Source organism: Drosophila albomicans, chromosome X (genome assembly GCF_009650485.2).
Source record: "Drosophila albomicans strain 15112-1751.03 chromosome X, ASM965048v2, whole genome shotgun sequence".
Taxonomy (NCBI): Eukaryota; Metazoa; Arthropoda; class Insecta; order Diptera; family Drosophilidae; genus Drosophila; species Drosophila albomicans.
In genome coordinates, this window is record NC_047627.2 from 17,206,994 (window position 1) to 17,224,215 (window position 17,222).

Sequence of the window (17,222 nt, forward strand, 5' to 3'; positions counted from 1 at the left end):
TCGTCGACTGCCCCAGTCCGATACCCAGTCATCAGTCCGTTGCCAGTGTTGTGGACGCCCCTCTCCGCACCGCTCTGCCAACAGTCGCTCTTTTCCACCGCTCAACTCGACGAACTTTCTAAACGCTCATCGCACGTCGCCGCTCTTCAGACTTGCTTTTCTTTCTTTTCGAGCAAGTGCGCCGCTCGCTCATTGGCACGAAGCAACAGGTGGCTGTCAAACCGAACTGCGCCGAACCTCAACGAGTTGCAGCCCAGCTGTTCGAGTGTATGGCATGGCTTAGCCAGTGCATGAACCGCCAAGCGAAGCTTCCCAGCGATCGCAACCTGTTGCGCTTGAGAGAAAGAGAGAGAGAGAACAAGAGCGGAGCACTAACAAAAACTGTCTTATCGCATTCTCTCACAAGCGGGGATTAAAACCACATGATGAGAGTTTTATATTAGTTTAATTAAATCAACAAATTTGAATTACCTTGTTGCCTTTTCGTTCAACATGCGTACAAATGTGTTATCTCTGCTTTTAATAGATTATTTTTTTGACACGGTCAACCGCTGGGTTACTTTTTATTAGACTTAAAAACAACTGAAAATTGTCTTCTTCAGAAGGACATATTCCTGATCGCGTAAAGTATATACTAATTAATATCGGAATTAGTATCAATAGTCAAATTTTTTTTTATAAATAGATTGACAATAAAAGCAAATATGTTCTATTTGTTTACAAAATTATTAAAAAAAACAAGAAAGCTGTGAGGTACCTGCTTCCCATTCAAGAAAACCATATTCTAAAATTATACCAAGTTAATATGCAGCATAAATACCAAAAGGTATTTTTGATATATTGATATAGTGCATTAAAAATATACCATATTGTCAGCCAAAACAGTTAAAACCCCATTGTAGTAGGCGTTTTTTGCCCAAAGACAAGCCTTTTAACTTCGACTGTTTTAATTCCATCACAACTCAATTTTCAGGAATCTGAAATACTGTAGTTATTATTGTACATACAACAAATTGCGGCTCATTTGAGTAAGGTATCCTAGTTTTTTCTAATGTATAAATGGATTAACAATAGAAGCAAAGAAGTTATTTTTATATTCAAAATTATTTGTAATAAAAAATTATGAACAAAATACTAATTATAACACTAGCTATTGAGTAATATTCCATTTAATAAAAAGTAAATCTTTCAAAGTAAGGTTCATACCATTTTATTTTATTAACTGTTTGAACATCCATGTCAGACTGTAAAAATATGAAAACTGCAAATATTTTACCCGTCAACCATGCAAAAATTTGTTTGTGCCATGTGCTTAGATTAAATCAGAGTGTATTTATTTCCCTCTCTTGTGATCCACAACATATTCGGAGAGAAGATCACACCTCTGTCAACAGTTCTTTTTATATGTGTCAGGTAAATTCATTTGGTCCACTGATTTTCAATATACAGTTTACTTTTTTATACCGTGATTTTTTTCCACATATGTACTTGATTCTTTAATCCAGACAGTGATCCAAATTAACTCCATTAATTAGTCTTTTGAAGTCCGTTGGCGATCCTTTTGCTTGCATTTTTGTTGTTGAAAACATCAATTCTTAAAATTAATTTCTTAAAATTGTAAAATGAAAACAATTATTATTTACAATTGAACAACAAATCATAGAAAGTCCTTTATTAGCGCGTTTGTGTGCGTGTGTTTTGTTAAATAAAAACATTAACATTTGATACATTTTGTTACATTGGCATTGAACTGGAAGCGACAAATTTCATTTAAAAATTATGCAATTATTAATTACGCTTATTATCAGCCCCACAATATTTTCGGGGCCTGATACACAATTTGTGGCATTCATTTTTGTATTTTGTTTTTTTTTTCTATTCATTTCGTTTAATTGATTTCTAAATTGTGTTCATTTAATTTAGCTGCCGAACAATAAAATAAACTGTACTGTATAGAAAGAGACAGAGAAAGTTAGAGCGAGAAAGGCATAGCAATAGCTCATAGGAGAGCAAAGAGATTAAGAGTAGAGTGTGGAGTGCAAAATGTGTTTGTGTTTTAAATGTAGAAATGCAAGTTGCGGAATTGTTGAAGTGAAGTGTTAAGACAGAGAGAGAGAGAAACAAATGTGCAAAGTGCATCAAATGTTTGAACATACATATATGTATATGCTATATATTTATATATGTGTGCGTGAAACCATACACAAAGTACATACATATATTCTTACTTAGGATTGAAACCAACTTGCTGCGAGCTGCTTGATTATTAATTGATGCTTAATGCAGTTTGTTCTTGTCGTTGTCGATTGTTGTTTTGTCATTAATTAATTATTGCTCAAAGAGTGTGCCCAGTGCAAAAGAACAGAACGCAAGAAACGCCTTTAGTCATTGAATAGTTATTGTTATTGTTAACGTTTTTACTTTTGTGCAAGCAACTTTTGTGAAGAAATTTATCAAACTTTTGTTTTGTGATGTATACATAAATCTTAAGTATGCACAACATTCGTTATTATTGTTTTCAAAGTCGACTAACTAAATTTGTTTTTGCAAAGAGAGTTGCATTCGTTGGCTGTAGGTACATTAAAGTTAGTATTGTATATATATATAAGTAGTATATGTTTGTTAATTCTCTAAAGCTTTTTTTCTGTTGTGGCCGCACAAATTGTTGCTACTACGTTGCTTTTCCTTTCCTTCGCTTTCCATTTTCTTTCGTTTCAAATAATACATTATACATGCATAATATATGTTAACACGTCCATTACAATTGTAAATATATTTTGTATATATATATATCTCGTTATAAAGTACAAGTATGTATATAAAGTTTAAAGCTTCTTGTATGAAATGCCGCACAGCGCATTCGATTAAAGTTTTTCTCTTCGTTTTCGTTTTTTGTTTTGTGTGTGTGTTTTTCTGACTTAAATAAAACATATAATTATACGCAGCGCAGTGTACAACATGGAAATTTGTAATGGAAGTTGGAGGTGTAGCAACAAATACACACACGTAATATATTAAAAAATAAATAAAACTTGTTTTTTTTTTCTTTTTTGTTTTGTTTGAACACCATCTCTGTGCAGTTTACATATACGTACTTATATGCTATATAGATTTTACACTTTATATATTGCAATACAAAACAAAATTATATACGTAAAACAAACGCGAATGGAACATTCAGTGATGCATTCTCATAATTGTTCAGTTGTTGGCACAAAAAATGTTTCGAGCAAACGCAAAATCAAATGCACATCATCATCATTATCATCAATAAAAAAAAATTGGAAAAAAATAGTTTATATAATAATTAATAATAATAAAATTAATTTTGTTTCTTTTGTGTTTTGTTTTGTTTGTTTGTTGTTGTTGTATATTTTAACTAAGTGCAACAAATATCGCGCATCCTCAGGCAGCAGCAGCAGCAAATCTTGTCTAACTAACGTTGTTGTTATTGCTGTTGCTGCTGCTGCTGCTGCTATTATTGTTATTGTTGTTGTGGTGATAGTTGTGGATAGATTCCCCATTTGTTGCGAGTTGTGTTTGTTGTTGTTGTTGTTGTACAGCTACAGGTATTTCTGAAATGGCCGCAGTTGGCGTGCTCGCCTTCGGTGCAAAGTAAACCTCATAGTTGTAATATCAAAGCTCATCGCTGGTCACAGGATGCTCCTGCACGTATTCCTTGGGGAAATAGCCAACCTAAACAAACGAATTGTAACAAATTGCTTAGTTAAAGTTCAACATCGATCGAGCTCATGGAGAATACATAAATCGAATCAATTCCTTGATTCCATTCTTGAAGGCAGTATGATATGAAAGAGTTGTAATGAATGTCTTGATTTTGTAGAGGTTAGAAAAGCTGGTCAATGAATAAGATTGGTATAAGAAAAGATTTTAAATTTACATTAAAGTTGAATTTGTAACAAAATGAAATATTTTGTGTATGAATAAACCATATATACAACAATTTTTTTCATAGAATTGAAACATTTCACACTGGAAACTTCTTACAAGCTGGGTAAATCTTATGTTAGCATGGGCTTTAGATTGAATTATGAAATTACGTGTCTATGCAATTTTGGTAAAAAAAAAAGATTAGACCAACTTTTTTATAGTCACCTTTTTTACTGAAACTGAAATACTTTTGTGACTTACCGTATCACCAATTTTGCCACGCCACCAGCCTTTGCTGTCGCCATCCTTGCCAATCACAAGTACCTGGCAATCAGTGCGCAGCTGGAGCTGATTGCTGCCAGCTTTTGGCTCGTAATCATAAAGCGCGGTGGCAATCACTTCACGGAAGGGCCACTGTAATGACTGATTCAGCCTGTGAATAGTAAATATGGGAAACGGTTAGTTTAACATCAACTTATTTGCTAAAATTAATTGGTGAATTGAGCTATCTAAATCTGTATTTTACATTTAAGTTAGTTTTCTTTGAATATTATAATTAAAAAAGAAGTATCATCGATAAAATGTTCAAATAAATAAAGAATTGCGCATACCCGGCAAAGTTTTCACCCAGATCGTTGCGCTCGTAGTAGGAAACCAGCTCCACAATGGTCTTGAAATGGCGTCGTGACGATAGGCAGTAGAGCATGGACTCGCCATCGTTTTCCTGATTGATTTTCATATGCTTGATCACATGATCATCCGTTCTGCAGGCAAGAAATTGAGTTACATTTTATAAGCACTTGAAATATAATTAATTTGTCTGTGGGGACTCACTTTAAGCTGAGCGCATACATCGTCTCATGTGGCGAGGAGGCACCTTGAGGACGCACACGCAACAGATATGTGCCAATGCGTCGATTCTCTAACCGATTGGCTGCCGTCTCGCGATCCATGTTGCCCACAAACCAGTTGAACTCGGACAGTTGGCGATCGCAGACTGGCGGCGGTATGCTAACCGGATTCTGTTTGCAGCGACCCGTGGACGAAATGCAACCTCTGTGCACGCTTATTTGGCACACTTTGCAGCGATAGCCCTGATGTATGCGTCCCTTGAGAAATTTGGAGCAATGCCGGCACGTGGTGGGCGCATCGAACGTGTAGATTTCCATTTTATGGTCCGTATTGCGACAACCCGGCGGATCTAAGTTTTCCCTGCACAAACAACACAATATAAATCACTTGAATAATATTCTATAGTCGATTTTATATAATAATTATGTCATAAATAATATTTAGCTTCACAATGTATGAGAAAAATTTAAATGCTGTAGCACACTTTTAGGCTGTCATAATTTAACGCGTCAGGAATGTACGATAGATGGCGCCACTCTAAAAGCATGCTATATTACTGCTTGCTGTTGATTCATGTTCGCCTGGTATTTTATCTGCTGACACTGCTATTTTTTCTATCTATTCATGAAGGATTGAAGTGATCAACATCCACAATATCAACTGCATATTATGGTATTCCATTTGCTGTCCACTTATGCTCGCCTGGTATTTTGTCTTTTAACTCGGCACTTGGTTGTATCGATTTGATTAATCAAGAATATTTATACTATGGTGTCTGATTTGATAAAGGATTTGAGGAGCAACGATTTAGAGGACATAAACCGCAGCTAACTCGCAAATTACATGATATTTAATGCTAATTAGTGCCAGTTATCGACAGTATACTATCACAACAAGGTATTCTAATTCTTTGCTTCAACTTACATGGCTTCGGTAAGCGCTTTGCGCCACTTGTCGCGTTCCGGCTCCGACTTTAGATAGAGAGTGAATGCAGTTTTAGCTGATTTGCGGGCCAAAAGCAGCTGGTACTTGAAGCGTGTATCTCGGCCAAGCGTGCGACGCGAATGACTCTGTTCGACGCGATAATCGGCGAGATTGTGTGAATCCCGATACGTGTATTGCATGTCGCCGGTTTTGATGTGCAGCGATTTGACCAGTATGAGGATTTTGTCAAACACGAACGCATAACGCATTTTGGTCTTTTGATCTTCATGCGCCTTGATGTGCAGATCCCCATCGAGCAGCAGCCGGCCGTATTTGAGCAGATCGTTGCCATTTTGGGGCAAATTCAAATCGAATATGCTATCTTTGACCTTTTGTATGATAACCAGATGATCGGAATCGCGTTTCACTTCGTTAATATATTGCGACACATCGATCATCGCGTCCTTGGCACGCTCCAGCGAACGATAATCTTCGTGCAGCGGCGATGTCTCCTTCACCAGCTTGTCCAGCAGCAGATGATACTTGAGTATGCGTTGCATGGGCACCGATAATATGTCTCGCAGCTGCAGTTTGCCCACATTATATTCACGTTCACATTTCTGTACCAGCTGATCGATGATTTGATTCTTCTTGCAAATATCGGCCAGATAGTCGATGGCATTCAGCAAATTCGAGCAATACTCGCCGTAGATGAGAAATGGTTCGCGAAATTCCAAAAATACCTGACCCATTTTTTGCTTTGCCATCGTTGACAGCGATTCGCGGAGTTTCTCTAGAAATCTGGTATGTATGTCAGCCAGTTCCTACGAAATACAAGTATTCAATTTAAATATACGTAAACGTTTCTAATTTTTAAGTAATTTACCCTTATTCGCGGAAATATGAGGCGCAGCTCCTCCTGATTGAGATGCCTTTCGAGTGGCAGCATAAACTTTGCCTTCAGCGCATTGAGCACATCCAAATAGTTGGATTCCGTGTCGATGAGTTCGCGTATAACATAGTCGCGCTGCTCGAAGCTGGTCGTCGATTGTGTCTACAGGGAAGAGATTACCACTAGTTAGTCATATCTAAACCAAGTTTATCGGACGGAGCATAGGCAACAGCATAGCAGCCTCGTTACAAAATGATGCATGCAACTAAGCATAGCTAAACATTCTTTGCAGGCTTTTGTTTTATGCATATTTGTTTTTGTGGATGGTACATTTGAGTTGAACCGAAATGAAAATAAATGAAAAAAATACGTAATAAATTACTACCTGGCCTCTACTCGTTCTGTGCAGGGCGCACAAATCTTGATAGACCTCCTCTTCTTTAGTGTTGGTGTGATCATAAACAGTTCCATTGCATGCAATATTGTCGGTGGTACTAAACGAATACACAAATACACAAAATAAATTTAAATAAATAAAAGAAAACAAAAAATAACGCAAAATGTTTCAAAATTTAAATAATAATCAAATAAACAAATTCTTTGCGCCCACCGGGTGTTGGCCACATTTCGATAATGCAACTTAACATAAGATGTTTATCGATAGGTTTGTCGTACGACATTAACAGCAAATGTTAACTTAACAGACGTTGTACAGCACCAGGGCTGGCAAAAGCAGCAGCAGCCCAAGCAACCAACCAATTTCTTCTTTTTTTGTTTTTTTTTGTTCGTTGCACGTGCGTTGAAAGAGCATTTGTGGAGCAACAGAAAAAAAGACTGCGCAATGGAGCACCACACTTATGCGAAAAGTGGCTCCAAGAAGTGTAAGCACAACAAAGGACGACAATGGTACGAATGAAATGACATTTTCAAAATAATTTCCAGGGTCAGCTGAAGAGAAGCGTTTGCTAGTGACAAAACGCATTGAAGCCGAAGATTTGTTCTCCAAATACTCCTCGAAGCAGGCGGAGCCATGGAAGTGAGTATGACAATATACTTATTGTGACTATTGTTGTTAAAATTGTTTGTGTTGTTATTGCATTGGCAGAAAGTTCAAGGACATGGTGAGAATCGGCGACTACAGCGAACGAGCGCTGAGAAAACAATGGCTTAACATGGTGCAACGTTACCGCATCCAGAAGGCAAACATGCAAGTGACACCGTTGAATCAACAGTGCATCGAGCTGCTCAATGAGGAGTGGGAGTTCTTTGGCCAAATACACGCCTATATGACGCAACGCACCACCGACCTGCATTCCTATGCCCTCAAAGAACCAAATGTGGATGCATCCAACAACTATAATAACATTGTGGCCATGCGTGGTCTGGTCAACGATCACGATTGCCTTGCCATCAAGGCGGCGGCTGTCATGCAACGTCATCCCCTGCTGCGTCTGCCCAAGCTGGCGGAGCCGACAGCGGAGCATCAGCAGCAGGCAGCTACAAGCAACAAGTTGTCGATAGCCGAGGAACAACCCATCATCAAAGCAGAGCATATAGTCTACGATGATGACTTCAATGCGCTGGACGACGCATTCACCGATTCACTGGATTCGCTGGCCACGACCTCGGAACCCTCGGATCCTGTGGCCATTGAGGTATCCGACTTGTCGGAAACCGATTCAATTGCTACTTCGTTAAAGCATGAGTCCACCACGGAGCTGCCGGCAGCTGAGCCAGTAGCCACAGAGCGGATTGCAACAGCGCCTCGCAAGGAGCGAGGAGCCAATCACAGGAAGCGTAAGGCATTGACAGAGCGTGAGAAGTATTATCGCCATCGACGCCGCTACGATCATCGCATGGAGTTGCGTCTGAGTGCAGTTTGCGCGGTTGCCGGGCAGCTTCTGGAGCGTTTGGTGCCCGACATCAATGTGACGCCGCTGCTCATAAACATCGACAACAACGAGGAGTTCAAGTGCAACAGCAGCTGCGATGACGACGACGATGATGATGATGAGGAGGAGAATAATGTGAAGGAGGAGGTGGATGATCAATGAGTGGAGCTACAACTTTTCTACAACTTGTTCCTGTTACTGCTCTACAAACAAATATAAAGAGTATATATACTATATATATATAGCACAAAACACAAATACTTGTAAACACTTTCACCTCTCGCCCAACAAAACAAAAGGCTGTTACATCTCCTAAAGACAACTGTGGGGCAAAGCGACGTCGCACTCAATTCGATAATCAGAAAAGACTTGAGAGAGAATGAAGCACGAAACCGAAACGCTAGATAGTTCAAAAAGACGATCTCTTCGAGCATCGCTACGAATTATTATAGATACTCGCTTATTGTAAAACAAAAAAGAAGAAACACTTATCAGATATATATATATTATATAGGCCACGGATTGAAAGAGCGCTAACAGCTGAGAACATAGTCCCTATGATGATTATTATTATAATTTGGAAACTAGAGATACATAATATCGACAAATAAAACTGTTACTATATATATGCATATGTATATAGACATTCACAATAATCGAGAGAAATTTGATGATGAAATAAGTCTGGGAATTCGTTAGAATAATAAAAGCAAAACCGGGTCGAACAGCGCTTTTATAAACGTGTTAATTGTATAAACAAATAGCTGAAAATCTTAAATGAATCATAAGCAGTTCGACGACAAACAAATTATTTAAATTTAAGTAACATCAATGAAGGGGAAATCATCGAACTGGACACCGTTGAACTGGACAGTCTATTGTTAATAATCCATTATATATTATGGAAATAACCAGTTGCAATATTAATGTAGAAAAATCAGAAGTTGGAAGCTGAAAAAGTAGGGAAATCAAAGAACGCGCAAATGTCCAAAATTCTTATGCCAATAGTTGTTTATATCACGAACAAAAGGAATGAGATATAGTCGCAATTAAAGAACAAAATTCAGACTGACTAAGGAAAAATTAAACAACGACTCATTCTATCTATCTATCAATCAAAATTTTCTTAAAGAAGTATTTAGAAAAGAACTATAGTAGGGTGGAGAAAATTGAGAAATCAATGAAGAAAATAAACTATTTCTAGTATAACAGCCGAAATTTAGAGTTCTAATATAAGGAAACATATATCAGATTATATAGAGATTAGATAGAAAATATCGGCAATTAGACTGAAAAAGAGGAAATCAATGACGGAAATCATCTATCTTAAATATTTCAACAGTATTTGAGAGCTGTAGTATCTCTTAAATTATTCTATACGTTGATTATAACCAGCTTTGCAATTAGTGAAGAAAAATCAGAATGAAATAGACAAAATTGAAACGGCACAAACTATCCTTACTATCACAATTGTTATTCAGATTATGGTATCTAGTATTTCACGCTATAAGGGTAAAACTATCAGCTTTGCGATTAGAGAAGAGAAATTAGTTCATTGAGCTGCAATAAAAGGGGATACCAAAGAACGAAACAATGTCAATCCCAAATGTAATTTAGAGTTGTAGTCCCGCTGATATCACGATACATGTTCTTCTATCAACTGTTTACATATGAAACAAATGCCGGGTTCACAGATATGCATATTCAGTTTCGACTGGTTCTTATCTAAAGGGTCGCCTCCGGTGGCAAACAAAATACAAAACACAACACAAAATAAAAGAGATCCAAAAATTTTGGATCGATATCAACGTTCTGTGGATTTGGATGGTTCCTATCTGTTGGTCGCATCGAGCCCCGTCATGACTCAGTATCAGTATTCGTGCCTGGCATACAGTGTTAATGCTATATAATCAGCCAAAACGGTTTCGATTATAAATATAGTCGTATAAAAGAAGAATCGTTGCCATTTCCGTTTGTTCCGTTTGCCATTTTTTCCATTTTCGTTCAAAGAAATGTTTTTTTTTTTTTTTTCTTTTTACACGTTTTCAATCGCATACTTGAGAGGTCTTATTGCAAGGTTCGAGGTCTTGTAACGGATGGTGGACAGTTAGTGAAAGAAGGAGATAACGAAAACGAAACAGAAAGCAAAAGCAAATACAGTATATGTTATAAGAATGCAGGCATAATCCGACATCGACAAGCAAAATCTATATGTCTAGATGTGTAGTTGTTGCAGGTGGGTGATATATGTATAGAGAGTGTAGAGTGTTACGTTTGTTCTATATGCGCATAAAGTAGTGTAGAGTGTAGAATGGGGTTAGGAGTAGCTTTGTGTAGAGTAAATAGATTGTAGATAAATGTGTGACAAATGTGGAGAGTAGGATAAAATGCAATGACTGTAATATAATTAGTGAAACTGTGAGCGGAATATTTTAATGGGTGTAGAAGAGCGTTAAAAGACAAAAATAAAGATAATAATAATCATTATTGGAGAGATGCATTTGGAGAGTTTAATGGACAATTGCTTGGGAATTTCGATGTAGGGTTTGAGGGTGGATTTGAATGGTAGAAATTAAAGTGTACGCTAAGTTTTTTACGGTATGTGGAATTATTTTAATAGGGAAAATATTGTAAAGTTTGAAGTTTGTAAAGCGACGTCAATTGTAGAGTGTGGTGTAAAATGTGATATCTGTTTACATTGGAACTAAATTGCGATGCAAAGTTTGCAAGTCGGATTTAGGAAGGCTGCTTAAGAATGGAAGAATTTAAAGTGAAGAGTTTGCAAGGTCGTGTGTGGAATACTTTCTTTAGGGAGAAGTGGTAAAGTTTGAAGTTTGTGAAGCGAAGTCAATTTTAGAATTCGATGTAAAATATCATATGAAAACTGTTTAGAAAGAAATTAAATTGGCATGTAAGGTTTGAAGATCGGAAGTTGGAAGGTTGCTAAGGATCGGTAGGGAGTTAAAGTGTATGGGTTGTGATCTAAGGTTTGCAAGCTCGGATTTATGAAGGAAAGATTGGGATTGGAAAGTTAAAGTGTGTGGTTTGAGATGTAAGGGTCGCAAAGTCGGATTTATGTCAAGGGATTTAAGCTATAGGAACTACTTTAAGCATGTAGGGATTGTTGCGAGAGAAGCAAGTGTAGAGTTTTGTATAGAGTATGAAACTAACTGAAGCGCGTTGTGGAGTGTAGTGTGTAAGATGTAAGCTCTTGTTGGGTGTCGAGTGCAGTGTGAAATGTGGTTTAATACTGCTAATGCTTGTTGTCGAGTTTAGCATACATACATACGAGCAGAGTCATGGCAGTTATTATTTTTACATACAAGCAGGTTATTTTAGTATTTTTTTTGGGTGGTAGGTGGTTAGTGGTTGCGTTATGCGGATTACGAGCAGACTAGTTTTAACGATTATCTTGTGTGGGTGTTTGAGGAGAGAGAGAGAGAGAATGAGATTAGTAGTAGTATGAGATTGTGACAGCACACCTCTGGTTTGACCTTGGACTGGAACGTTACATAGCACAGATCCTCATAGACCTTTTCATCGTCCTCGCTGTAGATGTCATTGATGTACGCATACTCGTGCTCCGTGGACATTTGCATCGACGAGCGATAATTGTAAACGGCGGCAGCGGCACGTTGCAACCTCTGACTCTCGCTGACAAACAGCGAGGATGTGGACGAGATGCTGCCAGCTGGAAATGTGCCAATTGCCGAGCTGCTCGTCGTTGCTTCAACTTCAGCAGCTGAAGTCGCCGCTGCCGCAGCGGCAGCTGATGTGCTGGCGCGTGGCGCTTCCGCTTGTGGCGTTGGCGTTGGTGTGACGCAATCATTGCTGCAGCTGCTGGGCTCCACATCGAGGGACAAATCAAAGGAGAGAGCACGCAACTGACCCTGGACGGATTGATGATGTTCATTCCCGATGGCATCATGTTCGATGCTGGCATCACACATATTCGACAGCGAATCCTCGATGTAATCATCGATGTCCTCGGTGCCGTTCTCAATAGTTATATCGCTGTTCTCATCCTCCACCGAAAGTGAGCCGCTGTGCGAGGTGCGCTCGTAATATTCCGATGATGAAGAGCCTGTTGTGGTTGTGGCATCGATGCTGCTCGCCTTCTTCATGTCATGGCTGGTGGTTTGTTGTTGTTGTGTGTTGACGAGGGTTGGCAGGGTGGCAGAGGGAGGGGACATTGCATCACACACACACAGACACGCACACACGCAGACAGAGATAGAGATAGATAGAGAGTTAGAGGGGTGAGAGTGAGTGTGAGAGGGGAAGGCATTGGCCAAGGGCAAGGCGAGACATTCAGTGAGGGACAGTGTGGAAAGAGCGATATAGACAGAGAATGAAAGAGATAGTAGCAGAGAGGGGAGAAAGAGAGAGAGAGACAGAGAGAGAGAGAGAGAGAGAGAGAAAGAGAAAGAGAAAGAAAGAGAGTGAGCGTTAGATAAAGCTTGGGCATTGGATATTCTTGTTGCTGTTTGTGGTGCTTGTTGTTTCTTGATAAGCAGTCAGACAAGGGCTTAAGCGGGTCTCGGTTGTATAATGCTATCAGGACAGAGAAGGGTCGCAGACGTAGGCGTCGGGGGGGTGGGGTCGTGAACGGAACAATCAGTCAGTTAGGTGAACGCATAATGAGACGCTGCTCTTGCAACAGGAAATGTAAAACTGAACTGAAAACTCAACTCGAAACAGCAAAGCAAAGCCGAAAAGGTGTCGTCGCAAAGACTTCTCTTGGAGGGGGGCGCACAGGAGGGCGAGGAGAGGGGCACGCACTAAAGATAACATATGGCATTTGATGACACAAGTTGTTGTCGCTTAAAAGTGTAGTTATCAATGCATTTGCACTTACGTCGAATGCAAATCCTTGTAAATCGCCTCATCCGAATGCGAACGTTCACTGGGCGACAGCTGCAGATTGAAGCCACTGCAAGGAAGCAAGCAAAAGTAAATTGTAAAGATACTAAGGAAATGGTGGCATGCCACAATAAAAAGGAAAAACTTACAGCAACTCGGGATGCAGTTGTTGAACCTTGCGGCACTGCGACAGCTTGGAGAGCGTGATGAGCACACGATGGAAGTTGCTCAAATCGTAGAGCATTGTGGGCTCAAACAGATCCGCATCACGAATGTTGAAATGATTGTGGCACACATCCAGAAACATCTTAATGTTCTTGCAGCAAAGAAACTAAATAGGCAGAGAAAGCCAGAAGATATAGATAAAAGCTAGAAGGATGATGATGAGAAAACACTTTACTGACCTGCGCCATTTGTGGCTTGCGGTTAAAGTCGCGTGCATCCATGCTGGTGGGATCCAGATGGATGACCAAGTTGCACAACAAGACGCCATCTCGCAGTGTCATCGCAAGAATGCGTATTTCGGCATCGGGAAGTGCCGCCTTGTGATCTATGGCAATTACCTTGCAACGCACCAGCCATGCAACGCATTCGCGCCACAAATCGCCATTGTCTGCGCCAACTGCGGCAGCGGCGGCGGCGGCGGCTGCTGAGGATGTCGAGGTCATTGCTGCAGCGACTCCAGTGCTGCCAAAACTGTTGGAGGCCATCCTATATACGTCTGTGTATGCGTATGTTTGTGTGTTTCTGTATGAAGCAGCTGCTGTTATGGCGACTGCGACAGCGACTGCGGCTGCTGCTGTTAGTTTACACGCTGCTGCTGCTGTTGTTGTTCTTGTTGTTGTTCAGGGGGTGGGGTGGGTTGTGAGGGGGCGTCAGGGGGGGAGACGTTGACGGGGGCGTCGTCGACGTCGTCGTTTGGGGCGTGCGGCGCGCGCATAAATTTTTCGTTGCGTTTTTTTTTTCGTTTTTCGCTTTTTTTGCTTTTTTGTTTTGTTGTTTTAATGAAAACAATTGAAATTCATCAGTTGGCCGTTGCGCGTTTGCCGTCAACAGATACACAGCGCCAACAACAACAACAACGCCAATGAATAGTAAATAACAACAACACTGCACAGCAGACGAAACAACGGGAAACTCTCACTCGCGCTAAATAACAACAACACTGCACACACCACAAATAAATAAAGGAAAATACAAGCGAAATAAAAAACACACACAGAAATCAACAATTAGAACAACTTATTTAGAGGCGCGGGGGAGGGGTGGCGAAATGCGAAAAGTGGCAAACGACGCTTGTTTTGTGATTTCTTCTCAGCTATATTCAATTGATATTTGATATTCCACTCCACAGCACTTAATAGATTGCACGGAGGCGCTTGCACACACACACACACACTTGCACGCGCGCAGACACACACACGAGCTCCCGCACATACACATATGCAGAGACAGCAGCTGAAGAGGATGCGCTTGCTGTAATTAACAGCCGATTACTCTGCCACTTGCTATCGAGCTATCGATATGTTCTTTGCAAGCCAGCTGTTCAAAACATAAAAAATGACAACACTTTTTGCTTTACAATTCAAATGTTAGACAATATTTGAGAGATTGAAATGTTCGCATTGCAAAGGTTTGTGCTCAAAATAATTTGTTAGTGCTCGCTGTTATCTAACGCATTCGCTGTTATGCTCAAAATGGCACTGTTGGTGCGTCAACTGTTCTGTAAAGCCAATGTAATATCGATAGGAGCACAACAAGCGGTTACAATTTGTGTGCAGAGTTGCATTTATACGTTGGATTATATCGGGTTATAAGAAAAAATAATTAAAATAAGTGCAATAACTGCACGTTAGTGATTAATTACTGCGAAAATGCAAAGTTTGTCTACCAACGTACGCGACGCGAATCCACTGCAGCTGTGCAATTAAGCTGTGCACGCATGAGCTTTGACTGGCCGCCAAAACGTATCAAATGCAAATAATTTCAATACTTTGTATATAACACATACTTTAATACTTCGTTTCCAACCCGCACGCACGACGTAAAAAGTAATATTAAATAAGAACACCGTTTAAAGCGATCACACGGCAATTAAGTGCATTTCCAATCTTGCGCGTCTTTGAAATTTTCACCAAGTCGTTTAAGTGTAACCGTGGTATGTGTGTAAATTTTAAAATATACTAGAATTGTTACCGCGCACATGAAAGCAACGAAAGATAGATGGCGCTAGTACATGTGTCCAACTGAAAAAAAGGTTTGTTCAACAACATTTGTTAATTAACTAAGATCGCCAGAGAAAAGAACGTCAAATTAAAAAAGTTCTCATTAATACTACTGAAATTGGTAAAAGAATATGCCCAATTTTAAAATTGAGCTTTTAGCCAAGAAATATTGTAGCAAAGATTAAGGCGCATACAGCAAGAAAAGCGCTGAGTAACGCAAGCTTAATGTAGGAGCTTTTGCAAAACTGTTGCGACTTTGTTAACAGAGCCAGGCTGGTAGACAGACAGGCGGCTAACAACTTGTTGTGTGAACAGATTTTTGGAGGGGACGCAAGTTCGTTGCAAATTCAAATTCATTCGTCAACAGACTCTCGTGCGATTCGGTTCAGCTTCAGCGCTCTCTCTCTCTGTCTCTCAGTGTGCCTGTCTCAGACTGTCAGCTTTCAGGCAAAAGCAACAGCAGCAGCAGCAGCAAAAGCAGCTTAAACACTAACATAGTAGTCGAGCACTAGAGCATCACAGCGACAGTGACAGTCAACGATTTGAACGTGAAGCGGCAACAACAGCCAAGGAACATCCAAGAGCCAAAAGCCAAAAGCAACAAACACTCATCGCGCGTTTACGGTTAGAATTTGAAAAGAAATATACATATATACCATATATATATATAACGTACATAAAAGAATTTCGTGGGTGCGTGTGTGTTTGTTTGATTGTTCCTCTTTTCTTTTTTTTTTGCTGTGCCACAAAAGCCAAAAAGGTGTTTGCATTCGACACTCGACGACAGTTTTGTGCCTGTTTCGAGTCGAAAGTTTTTGAATTCCTCGTTTCAAAAAAGAAGAAAAATAAATAAAAAACCGAAATAGAGAATCGGGTGGAACCCATCAATTTCCTGCTTGGACCTGTCAGCAATCTAAAAAGCTACCTGGGATTAGCTGTGACACATAATCCGTAAATAACAACAGCAATAACAACAACAACAACAACTTCTATAATAACTGAAACGAGAACAAAAAAAGAAAACCCTAAAAAAAGAACGGTAAGTCTAAAGAAATAAATTGACTATATCAATTAGGACTCAAGCTAAAGTTGAAGAGGCAAGACTAAAAAATTGTTTAAGTAATTAACATAATACTTCACATTTCCAAAAGAGAACAAGAAATGGTTATTATTTAAGATCTTTGCATAAAATTACCAAGCTTCAACCTAAGCTTATGCTTCGACCTTGTCTAGGGAATCTTTTATGTTCCCATATAGTTTATCTATCTACCGAAAATAAAGTATATATATATTTGTGAAGGGAAAAAAAAACAACCAATAAATTTGCCACAGATTCCACTTGAAAGTATGCTGCCTTCAGAGGGCGGGATTGAGGTTTTTTTTAAGGACTTGGGGGAGGGGGGAGGGGCATTTCCACTTCATTAATTTTGCGCTTGAAAAATATGTGAGTGAGAGAGCGCAAAAGAAAAACGTAAACAGCAAAAGGAGTTACGACTAACTGTAACTTCAACTGTCGTTTTTCCCAAAACAATTTTCAAGCAATTTTACTTAATTGCCTTCGCAGATAATAAATCATTTTCTTCGCCCGTATACGCCTGATTTGCCTGCCCCCCTACACCCCCGCCCCACCGAAAAATAAAGCGTTCATGGCCAACGAGCTGAGCTTAGTGACCGATGGCAGTC

At 39.5% G+C, this 17,222-nt stretch overlaps 3 protein-coding genes across 5 annotated transcripts in view; 2 read left to right on the plus strand and 1 right to left on the minus strand.

Moving 5' to 3' along the window:
* Window positions 1–1,860: 1,860 nt before the first annotated feature.
* Window positions 1,861–14,782, minus strand: LOC117565514 (protein vav). 3 transcript variants are annotated; one of them, XM_034244667.2, is made up of 11 exons: window positions 13,719–14,781; window positions 13,464–13,645; window positions 13,310–13,384; window positions 11,932–12,582; window positions 6,945–7,053; window positions 6,554–6,721; window positions 5,668–6,491; window positions 4,726–5,103; window positions 4,503–4,655; window positions 4,153–4,324; window positions 1,861–3,696 (listed from the first exon to the last, which is right to left on the minus strand). In XM_034244667.2, exons 1-11 carry the CDS (start codon window positions 14,022–14,024, stop codon window positions 3,637–3,639), a joined length of 3,078 nt encoding a protein of 1,025 aa, XP_034100558.1. In that variant the 5' UTR covers window positions 14,025–14,781; the 3' UTR covers window positions 1,861–3,636. The 3 variants fall into 3 exon arrangements, with proteins under 3 accessions (XP_034100558.1, XP_034100541.1, XP_034100549.1); XM_034244650.2 differs by lacking the exon at window positions 6,945–7,053 and having other exon boundaries at window positions 11,934–12,582; window positions 13,719–14,782; XM_034244658.2 differs by lacking the exon at window positions 11,932–12,582 and having other exon boundaries at window positions 13,719–14,773.
* Window positions 7,322–9,117, plus strand: LOC117565531 (uncharacterized). The gene is made up of 3 exons (XM_034244677.2): window positions 7,322–7,440; window positions 7,502–7,595; window positions 7,665–9,117. The coding sequence occupies exons 1-3, from the start codon at window positions 7,401–7,403 to the stop codon at window positions 8,611–8,613; spliced, it is 1,083 nt and encodes a 360-aa protein (XP_034100568.1). The 5' UTR covers window positions 7,322–7,400; the 3' UTR covers window positions 8,614–9,117.
* Window positions 14,783–15,860: 1,078 nt separating the features above from the next.
* LOC117578200 (uncharacterized) overlaps window positions 15,861–17,222 on the plus strand; it is a 63,157-nt gene continuing 61,795 nt past the window's right edge. Inside the window, exons 1-2 of the mRNA XM_034263529.2 lie at window positions 15,861–16,163; window positions 16,292–16,578. The gene's annotated coding sequence lies outside the window, so the exon portion shown is untranslated. The remainder of the gene's footprint in view (window positions 16,164–16,291; window positions 16,579–17,222) is intronic.

Coding starts and splice junctions, on each gene's coding strand:
- LOC117565531 (XM_034244677.2), top strand. CDS start 7,401: ATGGAGCACCACACTTATGCGAAAAGTGGCTCCAAGAAGT. Junction 7,441..7,501: donor GAAAAGTGGCTCCAAGAAGT/GTAAGCACAACA, acceptor AATAATTTCCAG/GGTCAGCTGAAGAGAAGCGT. Junction 7,596..7,664: donor AAGCAGGCGGAGCCATGGAA/GTGAGTATGACA, acceptor TTGCATTGGCAG/AAAGTTCAAGGACATGGTGA.
- LOC117565514 (XM_034244667.2), bottom strand. CDS start 14,024: ATGGCCTCCAACAGTTTTGGCAGCACTGGAGTCGCTGCAGCAATGACC. Junction 13,385..13,463: donor CAACTGCATCCCGAGTTGCT/GTAAGTTTTTCC, acceptor GCTTCCTTGCAG/TGGCTTCAATCTGCAGCTGT. Junction 4,325..4,502: donor CTGGGTGAAAACTTTGCCGG/GTATGCGCAATT, acceptor TACTATTCACAG/GCTGAATCAGTCATTACAGT.